This window comes from Falco punctatus, assembly GCF_963210335.1.
Source record: "Falco punctatus genome assembly, chromosome: 13".
Classification (NCBI taxonomy): domain Eukaryota; kingdom Metazoa; phylum Chordata; class Aves; order Falconiformes; family Falconidae; genus Falco; species Falco punctatus.
In genome coordinates, this window is record NC_137593.1 from 27719202 (window position 1) to 27738100 (window position 18899).

The window sequence follows — 18899 nt, forward strand, 5'->3', positions numbered from 1 at the left end:
AGCTTTAGCGCAAGGATGCTCTGCACACTTGGTGCTGGGGAGTGCCCGAAATGCATGTCGGAAGCGATGAAAGGATTTGCATGTTTTGCTGGACCACTTGAGCTGTCAGATCAGAGGTAGTCAGCAGGTAGCAGCAGATAATCTATATGTCTTTATTATGTCTCGTTACATAGCTGATTTACAGTATTGCTATGCTCTAGAAATACAGTATAAAAAAGTCTATTTGCTGATTTTTATTTCTTCTCGGCGTCACTTAATTTTACAACGCTTTAATTTGAGGTGCCAGCTGTTCGCCGACAAAGTTTCTCTGTGACAGAGGCGTAAATAACAGCCTGGAGCTACAGGCGCTGCTCTGGACCACAGCTCTTCCCCAGGGCTATGCCTGCGGGTGCAGTTTCTGCCCTGCATCCCTGGAAGAGGAGGGAAAAGAGGCTGCACTTAAAGGGGGATGAATGTGGGGAGACAGTGGTTTGCCACCAAGCTTGGGAAGAAAGATGGTTTTCTCCCTTTTTTCTTGAAAAAAAGCTTGAAAAGATATTACCTGCTTAAGGTATGAACAGGGGGATTGGGTTAAGGCTCTGAGACAGGTTGCAGCTTTTTGGGGGTGACTTGCTATTTATTGATCCTTGTCCCCCAGCTTTTGTGAGTCCTCTGCTCTGGTTTCCCTGGGGAACTGGCGTTTTTCCTGCTGCTCCTGCCACATGTCCCCTACCACCCGTCCTGTAACCCACCTTTGACCTCTCCACTGTGTGCTAATGGGGTTTTGGGGGTGCCCTGCAGTGGGATGTCTGTGGTGTCTCAAGTCCACAAAAGCCCTTTCCAGTGAGGATGCCATGCTGGCGACTGCTCCATGACAGGCACGTTTACCTGCTAAAGGGGAAAAGAATTAAAGGAACAGAATTCTTTCATTTTAATTTTTTTTATTCAAAGTCTGTCATTTTTCTAGACATTTTAACAAAACTCTTTCATCTGCAGTACCCATAGCAATGGCTCAGAGAGGCTCCCAAAGTGCCTGGCTGGCTGTGGTTATGGAGCAGGGGGAGAGGGCAGCACAGGCAGGGAGCTGGGCAGGGGTGGGCACCCATGTTCCCCACGACTGCCTGTCACCGGTGGCCAGAGCACGGTGTCAGCCAGAGGTCATCCATGCAGGGTGACCTCTCTATCCACTGGCCACATCAGCCTTGTGCTGATGAAGACGCCTCTGCCCACCCCATCCCTGGCCACTATCGGGGCTAATTTATCTGCAGCCCCTAATGATGCTTCCCAGCACACACATATGGAGGGCTCCTCTGGGATGGTTTTCCCCAAGGTGGAGCGTGCTTTGCTTTCTTAACCTTTCCTCGTGGGTCAAGTCCTCCATCATTTTTATTGCTCTCTGCATCGTGGCAAAGTCCTTTTTCTTCCTTGGAAGTGCAGCACCGAGCCCAGCCAGCATGAGTAATTGATCACTTTCCTTATTTAATATAACCCAGCAGCTGGAATTTGTGGTTTTGGCTGTGGAGCCATCCTGGCTTACCCCAAATCCTTCCCCAGACCTGGGCAGACATATGTTTGTGCCTCGATGATGCTCTCCTGCCTGGATTCCTCCTGAATTGCTCCCTATGGACTCTGGCCCTGTTCTGGCAGCACTTGCAATCGGTGCTGCATTCAATTCCCGTCCTCTGAAGCATTTGCGACGGCTCCCGGCGGATTTGATCAATGCAAGTTTGATCTCTCGTCCAACATCCGAGCTGCTCGCAAACCAGTGAGCGGTGCCGTCTCTCCTCTGCGCTGTTAAATGCCAGGGTTCCCAACTTGAGATATCGAACTGTTAATAACTGCTTTCCATACTCTCTTTTCACCCACTGCTCCTGCGTTTCTCCCTGGTGCTGACTAAGTGATGTTTCTCTCGCTGTGATAATCTGTTTGAGGTGCTTCTCCACATGTGCACCAGAGCTATCTCAGCATCTCCTGATCGTTAAAATGGGTCCACCTTCACAGATGGATCTGCATGTGCTCCACAGTGGGGTTTTTTTGGAGACTGAGTTTCTGCCATGGGAGTCCTCATCCCCAACTGTGAAACCCCTCTCTGGCTGGTGGCACAGGTGGTTGGCATTGCTGATGAGGAGAGACTGACCCTGAATCGAGCAAAACCATAGAGACCAAATCTCTCCTGAGGCAGGAGATGATGGAGCCATGAGGTGTCTGTCTGTGTGCTGGAGCCCCTGAGGCTCCCACTGAGCCCTAGTGGGGCTGAGCGTAACGTTTTGGTCAAGGACCTGTCTCAAGCACTCTCCCTTTCCACAGGTGTCCCTTCTGGTCCCCGCAATGTCATCTCCATTGTCAACGAGACGTCCATCATCCTGGAGTGGCATCCGCCACGAGAGACAGGGGGTCGGGATGATGTCACCTACAACATCGTCTGCAAGAAGTGCCGGTCGGACCGACGCGCTTGCTCCCGCTGTGACGACAACGTGGACTTTGTCCCCAGGCAGCTGGGGCTGACAGAGACCCGGGTCTTCATCAGCAACCTGTGGGCGCACACGCCCTACACCTTCGAGATCCAGGCTGTCAATGGGGTTTCCAACAAGAGCCCCTTCCCGCAGCAGCACGTGTCTGTCAACATCACCACCAACCAAGCCGGTGAGTCCCGAGACGATGCACTGATGGGGTGGTTTGGCTGTACCCTACCAGTTGCAAACTCCGTGTGGAAGGAAGCTCCATGTCCAAAGGCAAAAGCTCCTGGGGTGTGAGTGGTGTGTGGTGGCTGTGGGGGACCCGCACCCAGCCCTGGTGAAAAGAGGGAGGGAGAGGGATTGAGGAGGTGGAGGGGTGGCTGCACCCCAGGCGAATTGAGAGATGAGTTTTGGGAGGAAAGGGTGTGAGAACCAATATCTGTTTTTTATCCCCCTCTAGATTGCTTGAAGATGAAATGGCATTGCCATTTCCCCCCTTTTCCCAGGTGAGAGCAGGGAGACGGGGTGACTCCAGCCTTGAAATGCAGCCTGGCTGCATTACAGCACGGAGGGTGTAGCATCCCGGGGCTGAGCTCAGTCTCCGTCTCCTCTGGCACATCCCTCTCCCTTCATTTTCCTCTTGTCCCCTTTTTCAGGCTCCCCTGTCCCTTTTCCTCCCTTTTCCCGATCAGGCATCAGGAGCTGAAGAAGCAGCTCTGGGCCAAGCCGGGACGCTGGCAGGGTGGATGTGCAGATGAAAGGGAGGATCTGGTCCTGGGCTGCAATGCGGAGGATAGGGAGCAGAGGGGATGGACACCGTCTCTGGACCGAGGAAGGGGGTGGTAGTTTCTGCTTTGTGCTGAGCATGTAACACAGGCAGCCTTCACCAACCCGCTCTCTTGGGAGGGTGCGGCAGGGAAACCTGGCGTACATATTTTAGTCTCTTGCCTCTGGGGAATACAAATCTACGCTTGGTGCCTGGCTGGCATCATTGTCTCCTAAACCACGTGCAATCAAATCTGCCTCTTGCTTCCAGGTCTTTTTTTTTGAGAGTGTGATTTTTAGGGTGGTTTCTTTGCTCATCTCCCACCCCAGGGCTGCCCAGGAGCTGGGAACAGCCTGCGCATCCGTGGCTGTCCCTCTGTACCCCACACTCCCTGTTTGTCTTGCAAAGGCTCAATATACGAACGTGGCTCCCAGTGCCACAGGACAGGCTGCGAGGTAACCTGATGGAAATGCGTCAGGTGTGTCAAGAGCAGGATTGGCGCTGTCCCTCTACAATCCCTTTGGCTTTGAAGTGGGTTTTTCCAACTGCTTTCCCCATGCAGGGCAGGATCCGGGCTGGTTAGTGCGTCCAGCCTGCTGGACTGCTCTTAGCCCCAGGTTGCCTGCATGCCACTATCCACGCTAACGGGGAGGGGAACGCAGCAGTTAATAAAACACCAATCAAGCCAAGTGTTTAATTTCAGCCCACAAACATCTTCTTGGAGCTGATTTGGAAAGACAAAAAAAAAAAAGGGGATTACATATGCTGGGTAAACAAAAGCGGTGCTGAACTATTGACATCTCCCAGTGTGGCCGCGTGGAACTGTGCTCCGGCTGCCCCCAGATTCCCTCCATGGCATGATCCTGTGCCCCAAGCTGGTCATACCAAGCTGAGCTCTGCCCTAGACCCACATGGAGGATGTATTTTTCCTGCCCAGTGCTGTCTGTACTCTGGGCATGGTGAGGAGGAGGGCAGAGAGTGCTGGCCAGGGAGCTGACCCTGTGAGCAGATCATGCCAGTGCTGCTTTGGGTGTGGAGAAACTTGGGTACCTTTCTTGGAGGCTTTTGGTAGGATTAAGTGAAAGATCAGGGCTGTGTTGGCTGGCTCTGGCCCTCCCAGGTCTAACTTGGAGGGCAAAAAGCCTTTGGAAAATTGGCTCCTGGCTAATTTAGTGGCTTGGTGTCCTTGGTGTCGCTGCTGCCAGGGATGCTCAGCTCCAGTGATGCTCAGGCCCTGAGATGCTTGGCTCCTGGATGGTCAAGCTCCAGGGGTGCTCAGCTCCAGGGATGCTCGGCTCCCCAGCTGGCACAGAGCAGCCCCGGGATTGCTCCAGTGTGTGTGGAGAGCGGGGCAGGGAGCAGCAGCAGTGGCGAGGATGTGCCTGGCAGCTATTTTGGGAAACCTGCTGGCTTAGCTCTGGTCTGGTGCATGAACCGAAATACTGTGGGCTGCTTTGCAGAGCAACGTGGTGTGTGGTGTAGCTGGCGGGACTGACTGGGAACACGTGGCAGGGAGGGAAGCAGGTCAGACAAGCCGGGCTCACACCTGATGCTGACTGCATTCTTGGCCAGTGCCGAGCATCTTGCTTTCTCCGGGGATGCTGTGACAAGATGCCTGGGACCCCTGTGGTTTGCTGCCTGGGAGGTCTCAGGGACTGCAGGGATGGAGGTGCTGCCTTTGGAGCAGCCTTGTGCCATGGGCCCGAGGCGGGTGAGGAGCTGAAGGATGGTTTGAGGTTGTTCTGCAGCTGTTTGGGCTTTGGAAATAAAACTCCTGGAACACATTTGGGCACCGAGGCTGAGCATCCCCCAAGAGCCCCTAAGAGTGGACCCAGCTGCTCCTCTGGGACAGGGCTGAGCCAAAGCTGTGCTACAGGCTCCAGCACCCTGGGGTCCCTGTGCTGGGGTGGGGTGTCCCTGCTCTGGTTTCCTGTCACTGTCCTCAGGGTGGGCAGATTTTTGCTCCTGCATTCTATTACTGACAGCATGTGGGGTTGCAGCAGCGGTGGCACAGACTCCTGCAGTGCTGAGTGCTGGCTCCCTCAGGGAGGCTGTTACGGCTAAAGATGGCAAGCAGAGCTGGAGACTGCCATCGAGCCTTGGTGTGTCTCCGCTGGGGAGAGCTTTGCTGCCCTGCCCCGCTGTGGGAAGACATCCTTGGAGCAAACAATCCCAGGGAGAAGGAACGCTGAGGATTTCTAAGCCCCTAATTAAAAAGAGTAGTTTTTTTTAATAAAAAAGTAGGTTTAAATACCAGAATTCCCTTGCTGGCTTGCTGCTCTGGTTCCATGTAAGCTGCTGAGATGCTGCTCTTCCCACTGCTAATGCGTGAGCTTGTCCCATGGGTTGAACAACCTCAGGCATGGGAGATTTAGGATGCTCTGTGTGCCCAGGGGATTCTCCCCCTCCCCAAGGCCCTTGGTCCTGCCCCTCTCCATTAATTTTCCCTCCCTCCCTGCTTCCTCGGCAGCACCCTCCACCGTCCCCATCATGCACCAGGTGAGTGCCACGATGAGGAGCATCACGCTCTCCTGGCCTCAGCCTGAGCAGCCCAATGGCATCATCCTGGACTACGAGATCCGTTACTACGAGAAGGTGAGCCGCATCTGCACGCCTGACGTCAGCAGCACTGTGGGCTCCAGGCCGGCAGCGGTGAGCTCAGTTGGAAACCTTGTGACGGAGGGTGGGCTTGGGGCACGTGGAGCTTTGTACCGCACTGCTGGGGAGGCTGCTCAGGTCTTGAGCTTGCTGGGAGAGGGGAAACATCGGTGAGCTCTGAGTCAGGCTCTGCTGGGAAGGGTCTGGGTGGTGGGACTGGCTCTGGAGGGTGGGACTGATGATGTAGCTGCACGTGCCAGTTCCTCCCCTGTGGCGTCCAGCACATCAGTGCTCATTGCTGCCTTGGCTCTGGTATCTGCTAGGGTGAGCCAGGACCATGAGCCATGAGGGCAGCATCAGGAGGAAAGGAGGGGGACAGTGAGAGCTGGCGAAGGTTATCAGGGTTGTCCCTGTCCCAGGTCACTGCCTCCCTGTTGGGTCCTTTCACTGGCAGCTGTCCTTCCCCGTAGGGGACACGCTCTCGACCCTTCTGGTGAACCGTGCTGAGCCCAAGCTGTTCCATCCCTCCTGTGTCTTGCCAGCTTTAATGAATTCCTCCAAATGTGAATAATTAGATGATCTCAGCAGCAGCCCCTTCACAGCAAATCACTGGGGAACGTTGCAAAAAATGAGATTTGAGATGCATGAGGTTTCCACCAAGGTTTAGCACAAGGACCTGTGCCAGCAGAGCAGGGACCATAGGGGCTGGAGCTCTCAGCAGAGGCAAGTTGCCCTTGAACCTGCTTGAGCAGGGTCTTGTAGGGTTGCGTTACAGTGTTTCTGTAACAGCATGACGATTCTGAAATGTGCAGGGACATCAGTGGTTCAAAGATGAGGAATTTGCTGCTCATGAGTGTTTTTGCTCTCGATGCTCTTACTGTTTCCCCCTGCTGCTCCATGCTCTTCGCTATGGTGGGACCGGGGGGGCTGCCTGGGAGACGTGCTCTGCCATCACATCATCCCCCCTGCTGTCCCCTGTCCCCGTCACGGCTGACTGTCTCTCTTGGCCGTACCCACAGGACCACAACGAGTACAACTCCTCCATGGCCCGCAGCCAGACCAACACTGCCAGGATCGAGGGGCTGCGACCCGGCATGGTGTACGTGGTGCAGGTGCGAGCCCGCACCGTGGCCGGCTACGGCAAGTACAGCGGGAAGATGTGCTTCCAGACACTGACGGATGGTGAGTCCGGGAGGGGGGGGACAGGGAGGTGAAGGGAGTGGTTGTCTTCGCAGCGACAGTTTGGGCTCTAATTGGATTAAACGAACTTGTCTCCACAAACCTCTCTCCCAGCGGGCAGCATGGCAAAAGGCAGGTGATTTACAGCGGTGTCTTATTAATCGCCAGCTGGAGGAGTAATCTGCTTTAAATCTCTTAGCTCTGTTTTCTCCCCCGCTATTTAGCTGCGGTTTTGTCTTTCCTGCCTCCGACTGTGGTGGCAGAGCCCTCCGGCCACCAGCTGCGAGCCTGGCACTGTTGGATGGGGAGGAGAGGAGGGTTGTAGACCCGTGGAGGAAGGGCTCCGGGATGCTCTCCAGGGATGCTCAGAGCTGCATCTGGGCCATCAGGGAAAGCTGGAAGGGTCAGACCCATCCCTGAAAGCTGATTTTTCACCCTGAAGTGACGTGTCCAAGGGAAAGGGCCAGCTCATGATCTTCACGGCTTCTTCTGGCTTCCTTGCCAGGGTTGTGCTGTCATTTCTGGCCCCAGCCCTTCCCTGCACCCACAAACACCACATCCCTTCAGAGACTAATAACTTGTGGGAGGGTTTTACATTTATCCCAGCTTCAGGACTAATCCACAAGCCAGTGAGTGAAGCATGGCTCCTTTTGCGGTCCTTCTACCCCTGGGGCGTCTGAAGTCCCTGCAGAGAGCCCCTTCCCTGCCGCTGCTGGCGTGGTTCCCTGTTCTGCTTAGGTGACAGCCATGGGTCCCAGGCCTGCTGGCTGTCTTTCCTAAAACTTTTCTTCTTTCCTAAAACTGCATTGTGCTGTGCTTGCACTCATGTTGAGTGCCAGCTGGGGTGGGAAGAGGAAAACCACGCAGGGTGACTGAAGGGAAGGAGATGGTTATAATCCCCCCCAGTGCCTCAAATACTCAAGATTAGAGAAGCGAGAAGAAAAACCCTGCCTCAAATAAGCAATTAATTGAAATTTAATAAGAATGGATAGTGTAGATTATTAAATAATAATTGATTGTTAGATGAGAATGTCTCGGGATTTAAGCAGCATGCAAGAGATAAATCTGGTTGCTGGTAATTAACCGCGGAGTAGAAAAATACAGATAAAAGGGTGCTAAATGCTTTTTTTTTGGAGCAAATTTTGTTTTAACCCTTGCTTGTAGCTTCTGACACAGCCTGGCAGACCTTGCTGGGGATGGTTGGAAGAGGGGATTGTTTCTGGAGGGCTGTAGAAAGCCCCAGGAGGGGGGGTCGGCCAGATACTGCCTGCGCCAGTACCCACACTGCTAACGGGGCAGGGCAGGGGAAGGGGGAAATGGGGGGAGACAATGGAGGTTGCAGGTGACATTCTTGAATTTCCTCTAGGCATGTCCAGTCCTCCCTGTGCCACCTTGGCTTTCACTGCAGCCAGCTGCTGAAGGGCACAGGGGCTGGCCGAGGGGGTGCAGGAGGTTTGAGGGATGCTCGATGTGGAAGGGATGCTGTGGTTGCCTTGGCATTGCAAAAGGACTTGGCTCCTGCAGTCCGTCGAGATGTAAAAACTACAAGCAGACCTGCAGTGAAGGGGCTTGGGTTCTCCTGGGCCTCTCTCTCAAGGTTAAATGCTGCATGGTGGACTCTCCAGTGTCTAATATGGGTGGACTCCTGGTGCAGCCTTCCCCAGCTGGCTTAGTTATTAATGGGATCTTTTCCTCCTTTCCTGGAACTTGTACGAACTCTGTCTGTGAGACCCCCTGTTAAATTTGGTCAAAATGGCCAACAGGTTTACATTTATTGCAGGAAGAGAAACACCAGAGGCACGGACAAAGCCACGTTATGAACCTCATGTCTTTGGGAAGCTGGGCCCGCACACATTGGTTTGACTTCATTCCCAGGACCTTCTCCTCCATATTTTTAACCCAAAGTTTGCCTGAGCTAAGTGTGGCAATCCTTCCCTGTGCAACACGCTCATCGCCTGCCTCAACCAACGCTCCCGCCTGGGTCCCCCTTGTACCACCACCCTCCCATGGGAGCAGCAGCCACAGAATCAGAGGGGGTGGTACAGGACCCCTTCCCAGGAGGCTGCTCTTACTCCATGAGTGTGCAAGGAAGAATTCATCCCGTCCCTCTTCTCTTGCAGATGACTACAAGTCGGAGCTGAGAGAGCAGCTGCCTTTGATTGCAGGGTCCGCAGCGGCTGGGGTGGTCTTCATCGTCTCGTTGGTGGCCATTTCTATTGTCTGCAGCAGGTGGGTCCTCTTGGGGATGCTTTATCCCTGGAAGATGGGAGGTTGTAAGACGTAACTGTGACAGATTTGGGGTAGGAGGGGGACCCCCATAGCTGGAGAGAGTGCTGAGCTGCCATCATTTGCTGTGTGTTGCTGGCAGGAGAGCGGTTTGGGGCTTCTGCCAGCCACTGGTCCCTCAAGCCTGGCTGTTTTCTCTCCTCTTCTCCCAGGAAGCGCGCCTACAGCAAGGAGGCAGTGTACAGCGATAAATTACAGCACTACAGCACCGGGCGAGGTGAGTGGGGAAAAACGGGTAGGGGAGACACTCCTAAACCTGCACCCGGCATGTGCCCCACTCCTCCACCTTCAAATGTGCACATCGGGTGATGAAAGTCCCATGGGGCAGATGGAGAGGACCATTGGGTGGGAGTAGAGATGTCCACAACTGTGTGTCAGGGTGTCGGGGGGGGGGTTTGCAGTGGTGCAGCATTGTGGATGGGAAAAAAAGAACAACAGGGGGGATTTGGGGAATGAGGATGGATTTGGGGTGACCGGAGGATGTAAGGGGTAGCGGGGGATGTAGGGGGACAAGGGATGGGGAGTGGATGCTGTGAAGACTCCCATGGGAGGAAGGGAAGGAGGGAAGCGGTGTTCAGAGGGAAGATGAGCTCCTGATCTCCTGCCACAGGCTCTGCCCTGGCCAGGATCAGTGCTGGGTTGCTCTTACTGCTAAAGGGACTCTGGATTTTGGGAGCATGGCTGGGGAGTGGGGGCTGGTGGCCAGCATTGCTGCTGTTCTGGCTGCGTGGCTGATGCCCTGCACCCTGCTCTGGGAAGGGTATGTGGCCAGTGACTGGGAAGGTTTAACTGGCTTTGGGCTGCTGATCCCCTTGGCAAACAACTAGGAGAGCCTGAGCTTGAAGGGCCTTTTCCTCAGAGACCTTTGTGGTTGGTGGAGCTGTGCACCAGAATAAATTCGAGGTGTCAGCGGTGTATAATGCTTGCTCCGGTGCCCCTCCAGCAGCCAGTGAGCCATTGTGATTGCTGTAAATGGTAGCAAAGCAGCAAAGCAGCAGCTTCAAGGGCTGAGGAGTTGTCACCCAGTGCCTGCAGGCTCTGTGCCTCATCCCCACGGGACGTAAATCCCTTTCATGCTCTCCTAGAGTTGCCTCCCAGGTGCAGTTTGCTGCCTTGCGGGAAGAAACCGCCCCTGGGTCCTGAGCACTTGCTTGGGGAAAAGGGATGGTGGTGGGATGCAAGGATGGGTGAAGGATGGCTGGAGGAGGAGGAGGAAAGGATGGGTGAGCAGAGTGGAAGGATGGAGATGGAGCGATCTGCCTGGCAGAGAAAAGCAGAGAGGGTTTGGATGCAGCCAGGAGAGCCCAGGCAAGCAGCAGTGCACTGAATCTCTTTTGACCTTTTTGGCTTCGTACCAACCCCTCCCAATGTGATGGCAGGGCTGTGGGGGGCTGTAAACCTCCAAGCAAACCATAAACTGTTTTCCAAACATCACCAAGTGATACTTAAATATGATGGACCTGTGCTTTTCATCCCTTTTTTCTCTACGTTTCTGCACCGTGGTTGGCAGAAGATTTATCTGATGCCTGATGGCTAACCCCCTGTTGGGCTTCAAGTGGACTTTTCTTGTGTTCCCTCTGTTTCGAAACACTCACCCTGTGCGCATCCCTAGCTTGCCCCAAGCACCCCAAACCCCAGGGTGCTCAAACCAGGTGGGAAAGCAGTGGAGCGTGTGTCTGTCTGTAGTTTGTAAAGCTGGGCGAGGTGAGGATCGGTGCCTGAAAGCTGGGGGTCCTGGGGGGACACAGCAAAACCCTTTCAAGTTTAGCAAGCCTCCAGGTGCTCGGTTATTGTAGACGCTTGAGCAAAACAGGTGGGAAATTTGTGGCAAGCGACTAATGGAGTAACGAGTGCATCCACTGAAACAAATGACCTGCACGTTTAGCAGCATGGCAATTACAGCCTCCCTGGCACAGATCTGCTGTCCCTCCCGAGAGCCCCCCGGGATCGCTGGCTGCCTGCTGCCACAAGGACTGCCCCAGGTGGGCTTGGGGGTGAGCTGGGGTCTCTCAGCTTGTAATTTCTCGTGTTTTATCTCTGCCACTGCTTCACCAGGAGCTTTGAGATTGGGGGAGTAGGGAAACGTCCCGTTGAAGCAGCAGCAATTTGGCAGGCAAGGGTTTTTCTCTCTGCTGATGATATTTATTCCCAAGGAAAAACGGTGTTGGAAGGAATCTAACTGTGGAGTCAGGGTCACAGTGCAGAGCGCTTCGACTTTAGAGGAGTGATAAAAAATTTGCCATCGTCTGTGGTAGTGATAAATGGCCTAATCTAGTTCCTAGGAGTATCGGGGCGATTTGAAGAGCGCAAAGCTCTCTCTGCAGGTAGGCTCAGCATGGCTTGCCCTTGATGTGGCACTTCGGGACCCAGCATTTTGTCCAGCTTTTGCCAGCAAGGGGGTGAGCCAGTGGCTGAGGTTTGCCGAGATGGGTAATGGGTTTAGGTGCCCTAATCCTGCTTGGTTTGGGTGGGATGAGGATTAGGAGGGAGCTGAACCTGGTGGTTACTGAGCCAGCACGCAGACCCTGGGGCACATCAGAGGGTGATTGAAAACCAGCCTGTGTTGACAGTGGGCAGGAAACTTTGGCACTGTTGTCTTCTTTATTTCTTCAATATTTTGATCAGTGAGTCAGTCTCGGTTACGATCCTGTAAATCCCTTTGTAATCCTGGCTGGAGCATCAGCTGCTCTTGTAAAAAAATTTATGGGGCAGTTAAAGTGTATGAGACAGAGCCGTAAAAGGATTTATGAACTGGGAGATGCACAGATGGCTTCATTGCAGCCTTCCCTGCCCGCCTCCAAGGTGCAAAGCTTTTGCCCCCAGCACCCCTTTGGGGGATGCAGATGCTCCTGCCTGGTCCCTCCCGAGTCCCAGCTGCCCCACAAGCCGTTCTCCCTCAGTGGCTGTTTTGCACTGGCAGTGCCCCCCTGCGAGGCTTTCATGCCTCCTCCCAAATTACTTGCCGGCAAAATTGCAAAGCAGCTGGGAGCCGATTTATATTCCCAGCGCAGAACCGTGCAGAGGCAATGCTGCGGTCCATGCGTTTGTCTGCATGTTGCCTCTCGGAGGGCTCTGGGAAGCACCAGGGTGATGGGATCGTGGCCCTTGGTGAGGTCCTTAACAGTGTGATCAGGTGCTGTTCATCACCATAAGGGCAGCTGGGGAGGAGGACCAGGCAGTAGTGTCCTTCCTGGTCTCTAGAGATGACCTTGAGGGGCTGCTATGCCATTCCTGGTCCCCTTTTTGGGTGAGAAATGGCATGGGAGGCTGCACCCCCACAGAGGAGCCACAGCTCCTTCTGGGTCCCCTCTGGGAACTGTGCCATAACACCAGTGCCCCACTGAGCCCCGGGGATGGCAGTGGCCACGCTCTGCTCTGTGGCCATGCCACCCGGCAGCTCTGCAAGCCCCAGGGCATCCAAACACAATGTCCACAAACCCCATCTGGGGAATCTGGGTGCCCGTTTTGGTTTTTTCCCCCCATTTGAAAAGGGCAAGATCCCACATGCTGCATCTCCCTGCAGCGTGGCCAGATCCTGCTGCCACACGTTGCCCCCGTGCAAGGCACCACATACTTGTCATGGAGGTCGGCCAAGCCATATTTTATGGCTCCATACAGGTTGCTGATGATAATTGCTGCACTCTGTCAATTTAGTGGCCGCCACAAAGCTATCAGAGGCCTTTTTGGGTAAATAAATATTTCTTCAGTAACGCGTGGAGGCTCGTAAAGCCCCTGCTGTAAAGCCAGCTAATTGTAGTTCAGGTCTGTAACTGCTCCCCATTGCCGGGGAGGAGGAAGAGGAAGGATAACGGTGGAGGAGTGGAGAGCAGAGAGGGAGAGGAGGGGATGCAGGGTAGAGTCGGGTGGAGCAGGGGCATCAAAGAGTACGGTAAGCGTTTGTGGAAGTGGTGCAGGTGAGCACAGCGATAGAAGCCATCTTAACAGGCACACGGAGGGTGTCAGGACATGGGGGTCTCCAGTTCTCGGCCATGGCACAACTGTTCTTGGTTTCCCTCCCTTTTGCCATTGCTCCCATATTTCCTGCAACAAGGGTCTCCAGGGATGAAGATCTACATCGACCCCTTCACTTACGAGGACCCCAATGAGGCAGTCCGAGAGTTCGCCAAGGAGATCGATGTATCCTTTGTGAAGATTGAAGAAGTCATTGGAGCAGGTGGGTCTCACCGTGCCCTGCTGCCCGTCCCTCCCTGCCTCTCTGCCACTCCTGCATGGCCAGACACCCACCTGGAGCAGTTTTCTGCAGGTGCACATGGGAAACCCTCAAGGAAGCCTTGAGACATCAGGCTTTCCTGGGTTTGTGATGGGTTAGGGTGGACAAAGGTTGGTTTCTGCTCTCGGAGTTCCTCTGAGGTGTGAAAGGCTCCATGAATGTTTGCTGCGTGACTGTGGGGCCCCTTGGGATTTCCTACTTGGCTTTTCCATGAGGTAACAAGAAAAAGCCAGATCTCTCTAGTCTGTGCCATATTTCCATCCATATGTATATATACACATGCATGCATGTATCTGTATGTCATCTGTCCTGCTTTTATTACAATTTTTAAATAACTCTGTCATGCTGGTAGAAGAGAAAGTGAGAAGCCGGGGGGAAGCTGCAAAGAAGCAATGAGCTAGTTCGGTCGGGATCAAGTTCAGCAATGTATCAGCTGCCCTTTGCTGCTCATCAAGGCAAAGTGGCTGTAAATGTGGCTTAAATGTAATCCCTCCACAGGCAAATTTTGCCTTGGTGAAGGGAAACCTCTCCTGCTGAAAACGAGAGGATGCTTTCCCTGTATTTTAAATCAGAGGGCAGCAATGAAAACAGCCCAATTATTTTCCATTTCGAGATAAGGGATGTGCAAAAAGGCAACCGAGATCATGAACGCCAGCACCCTCTATTTGAGCTAGTTCTTCAATGTTGATGCTTTTGCTCAGCAAATCCTTCTTGCGGGGGTTTGCAAGAGTGGCCCCAGCCTCTGCTTCTGTAGGTGCTGGGCTCTGTCACCTTGGAGAAGGTTGCAAGCCTAAACATGGCATCAGTAGCAGACTTTGCCCCTTCTAAAGAGGACAGGCAGGTAGATTTGTAGAGGAGAACGTTGTTGGAGGGTTAACTGGCTGACATTTCTTAGCCGGATGGAGATGAAGCAGCTCAGGGTACCATTACTCTTTGTAATGTTTCATGTGGAGGAGGAGGTGGTAGTGGATGGTTTTCCACTTGCAGGGGAGTTTGGAGAAGTATATAAAGGACGCCTGAAGTTGCCCGGCAAGCGGGAGATCTACGTGGCCATCAAAACGCTCAAAGCTGGCTACTCAGAGAAGCAGCGCCGGGATTTCCTGAGCGAGGCCAGCATTATGGGGCAGTTTGACCACCCCAACATCATTCGGCTGGAAGGGGTGGTGACCAAAAGCCGACCGGTCATGATCATCACAGAGTTCATGGAGAATGGGGCCTTGGACTCTTTCCTGCGGGTAAGACGATCTGGGGCCCTGTGGGCTGCTGTTCAGCTGTGGGATTCGGGAATGAGATGTTGGCATCCAAGCCTGTTTCTGTAGCTTGGGAGCTGGTTGCAGTGTGCTGTACGCCCCCGAAGCATGTGTGTTCTGGTGCTGGCATACCTCTGCTTTAAGCCGGCAGGGCAGGGCAGGGCAGCTGGGTAGTCCTCTGGGGAGGTCCAGCATCCTCCCAGGGTTGGGGGTAAGCAGCTCTGGTGCCATGGTGGGGTCTGAACACTCACCCTGTTGCCTGCTCTTTCTGATCACAGCAAAACGATGGGCAGTTCACAGTGATCCAGCTGGTGGGGATGCTCAGAGGAATTGCTGCTGGGATGAAGTACCTTGCAGAGATGAATTACGTGCACCGAGATCTGGCTGCCAGGAACATCCTGGTCAACAGCAACCTGGTGTGCAAAGTGTCCGACTTTGGCCTCTCACGCTATTTGCAGGATGATACGTCCGACCCCACCTACACCAGCTCCTTGGTATGTACCTCTCACAAGTTTTTGTCTTGCTCAGCATCCCCTGCTGCCAGCTAGATGTGGGAGAAGGGTGCTGGACGTATGCCCCAGAGCTTCTACCATGGGTGGGAGCATCTCAGGAGGGTTCCCACCACATAGGCTCATGGCCCAGAGACTCTGGCTGTGGTTCCCACCCATCATCCTTTTTTTACTCCTTTCTCTTTCTCCCTTTTATGAGTTTTCTGCCTCTCTCCTCCCTCAAGCACCTTTCTTCCCTCGGTGGTTTCCAGATAATCCTCTTCCTTCTCCTTCGTGGAGGGCGGGTGCACAGAGGAGTCCCTGGAGAGACAGGGAGATCACAGCATCTGCTGCCAGCACAGCGATGGTGTTTTAACTCCCCCCAGCGCTCTAGGTCTGGTCTGCCTTTCTCTGCTGGAAACTTGTTCCAGGCATTAACTAAAGAGGCAAGCCTAATGGGAGCTCCGCTGTTCCCCAGCCACTCTTCTCGTCCTTAATTAACTCATTCGTAGGTAATGGCAGCCTGCTCTCCCCTCGCTCCCTGCCACCCCAGGGGACCCCTGGCTCCCCACCATGGCCATCCTCATGCCAGTGGGCTCGCAAGACCCTTGGTAGTGTTAAGGATGATCAGAGGAGAAGGCGATGAGCAACCCGTTGGCCTCATTGCTTCGATTAATTAAAAGATCATGCGCTGGGTGCAAGCACAAGGCTGCACTGACTCCTGCAGAAGCAGTTTCTTGGGCTGCTGAGCTGTGCCCAGGCACTGGGGCTGTCTCCAGCCTCCAAAATGCAAAACCCATGGACACGCCTTTAAGGCTGACTTTGGGGTTTGGCCCAGCTGCAGCCCCTTGCTCTTGCCCCCTGGCTCGTGGGACATTTCCCCCCACCCTAGACCTGCCCCGCTCCCTGCCCAGCCCTGTCCTGCAGGCACTGGCCTTTGAGCAGACACCCGTTATTTATTTTTTGTTCAAAGACCCCCAGCAGTAGCTGCTGGGATGAGGCATGAAGTAGCCTTTCTCTCACCTTTAGAGATAAAAGAGATTATTTCATCTGTGTTTTTATTTAATTTAGGCCATAATAGATCTCCCCAGCAGCTGGGAAGTGATGCTGTGCCTGCGATTACATCACTCTGCCTCCCACAGCAGGTTTTTAGCTCTGGGGAAAAGGCAGGAAAAACAACCTAGCAGTTAATTTCTTCATTTGTAGTTATTCAAATCAAGTTTTTTGCCATTCATCCTTCAAGAGCATCTGACGCTTCATTGGGAAGGCTACGGAAAACAATTGCGCTAAATGATTTACAGTGCAATTCTGCCCCAAGTAAATACCGTGCATGTCTGTGGGTTTCCTTCATCCCGTGGCTTTTTTTGCTGTTATTTCAGCGGTGCTTGCCCAAGGAGCAGTCCCTCTGTGCATGCTGCCTCTCTGCAGCATCCCTGCCCCCTTGGCATGGCCTCCAGCCCTTCCTGTCTTGCCAGGAGCTGGGACCTGCCCTGGCTTGATGGGATGGCTTGAGATGCTGAGCCTGATTTTGAGCTTCTGGGAGAAATGTGAGGCTCTCTGCCAGAGGCACTTTCCTATGCCAGTGCTTTCCAAGTCTCCTTTGGGGCTTAAAGGTGTTTTGCTTTTTGCATCCCACTCCAAAAGTGGAGCTGGAAGGACCATCTAGCAGCTGTGGAAGCCCAGGTGATGCTTAGAGGATGCTCTTTGGTTAGACCTCGTTTCCATTGAAGGTCAAGGGATGGGGATACCTGTGGCTGCTTACCTGAGATGAGCACTAGTGGCAGTCCTACATAGTCCTTATCGCCTGATGTCTCCCTGGGAAGGGACCTGGGGACAGGACACCCATGTGCCGGCTCCTGCAGAGCAGCCAGAGTGGGGAGGTGCCACCTGAGTGGGGTAAACCCTTTTGTTTAGCTAAGCCCTTTGTGCAGCTAAACACACACGTCTCCGCAGCTCCCTGCCATCCTACCTGGGTGCCACTCCGGCAACTACCAAAGGACTTCGCTGACCACTGCATGGGGGTTCCGACTCAGTCCAGTACAAGATACGTTTGTGGAGGTGGTTTTGGCTCCTGCCTCCTCTTCCCATCGGGTACTGCCTGCCCACTCCTCAGCGGGGTCCCCAGGGACCAGTGCTGTGTGGGATGGCTCCAGCCCTGGGTCACGGGTGTCCAGGCTCCTCTGCCAAGGGAGCCGTTTCTCAGCTGCTCTCCCATTTTCCCTAGGGGGGGAAGATCCCGGTCAGATGGACGGCGCCGGAGGCCATCGCCTACCGCAAGTTCACCTCGGCCAGCGACGTCTGGAGCTATGGCATCGTCATGTGGGAGGTGATGTCGTTTGGGGAGAGGCCCTACTGGGACATGTCCAACCAAGACGTAAGCACTAGGGGTCATCCACACAGCTCTGGGGTGGTGGGGGGGCCTGTTCCCCAAAGAAAGCCCTGCCTGAAGGGCTGTCTGCTCCTCCCCAGAGCCTCGGCAGTGCTCAGTTTGGAGATGAATCAGGCTGGCGAGTGAGAGGATGCAAGGAGGGAAATTGGGAAGAAAAGCCAGTGGGCTGGTAATTGGACTTCAACAAGCTGCAGGGCCTTTGAAAATGTTCAGAGGGTTTACAAGCGGGGAAAGAGCTTTGGTAGTTGGACTGCTGTACTCCGATGCGATCTGCCGAGATAATGAGTGGCAGCTCTCCGCCGGGAGGAACTGCAGCGCGCAGAGCATCAGAGTGGAGATTAACCTCCGAGAGCCCCGGCTCCGACAGAGCTGGGAGCATCTCCTCCTGCTCCCTTTGCTGATGATCAAATGGGCTGGCAGCTGCCTTCCCGGCCTGCGGCAGGGCTGCCTGCAGCACCTCTGCCCACACAGGCAGCTCAGCTCGGAGAGAGGAGCAGTGGGGGGGCTCACCCCCTGCCGTGGCTGTGGTTTTCCCTCCACGAGCTCCCCGAGTCCCTTGTCCTCACGTGCTGCTTTCTCCCCTGCAGGTCATCAATGCCATCGAGCAGGATTACCGGCTCCCGCCGCCCATGGACTGTCCCGCCGCCCTGCACCAGCTGATGCTGGACTGCTGGCAGAAGGACCGCAACACCCGACCGCGCTTCACCGAGATAGTCAACACCCTCGATAAAATGATCCGCAATCCGGCGAGCCTCAAAACTGTGGCTACCATCACCGCTGTGTGAGTCTCCCAGCACGCGGAGGATGCTCTCGTGTCAGCATCCCAAGCCGCAGCGAAAGGCTCCGTGAGCAGCTCATGCTGCCGGGGGAGGGACAGAAATTCATAAATCATTTGCCAGGTGCCGGGGGGGGGTGTGGGGTTCTGTCTTTGCTCTGCCTGACAGTCAGACAAAGAACATGTAGTTTTCAGTCAAGCAACAGCAATAATTCTTTGCTATTGATTCTTTATGGCGTGTGACGGTACAGGCTCAGTGTCTGCTCTGCCAGTGCCTCCGTCCCTGCGGCTCCCACGGCTGGTCAATGTCAATTCAATGGCTGGTCAAGTCAATGTGCGGGGTTGCAAGGCGCTGCTTGGCAGAGCGGTGTTCCCATGGGACGGGCCTTCCCTGTGGCCTTCCATGTCTCAGGCATGTGCTGGGAGCAAGGCAGTGCTGAGGGGAGCTCAGGGGCATGGAGGGGTGGGTGGGGGAGCGTGTCAGTGCACCAGCTGGGCTCAC

At 54.4% G+C, this 18899-nt stretch overlaps 1 protein-coding gene across 1 annotated transcript in view; it reads left to right on the top strand.

Annotated features, from left to right (window-relative positions):
• EPHB1 (EPH receptor B1) overlaps window positions 1–18899 on the top strand; it is an 86009-nt gene that overhangs the window by 55122 nt on the left and 11988 nt on the right. Inside the window, exons 5-14 of the mRNA XM_080409742.1 lie at window positions 2287–2622; window positions 5672–5853; window positions 6819–6981; window positions 9099–9207; window positions 9417–9481; window positions 13316–13438; window positions 14483–14730; window positions 15024–15239; window positions 17458–17607; window positions 18210–18403. Of these exons, the coding sequence (XP_080265868.1) occupies window positions 2287–2622; window positions 5672–5853; window positions 6819–6981; window positions 9099–9207; window positions 9417–9481; window positions 13316–13438; window positions 14483–14730; window positions 15024–15239; window positions 17458–17607; window positions 18210–18403 (1786 nt within the window). The remainder of the gene's footprint in view (window positions 1–2286; window positions 2623–5671; window positions 5854–6818; window positions 6982–9098; window positions 9208–9416; window positions 9482–13315; window positions 13439–14482; window positions 14731–15023; window positions 15240–17457; window positions 17608–18209; window positions 18404–18899) is intronic.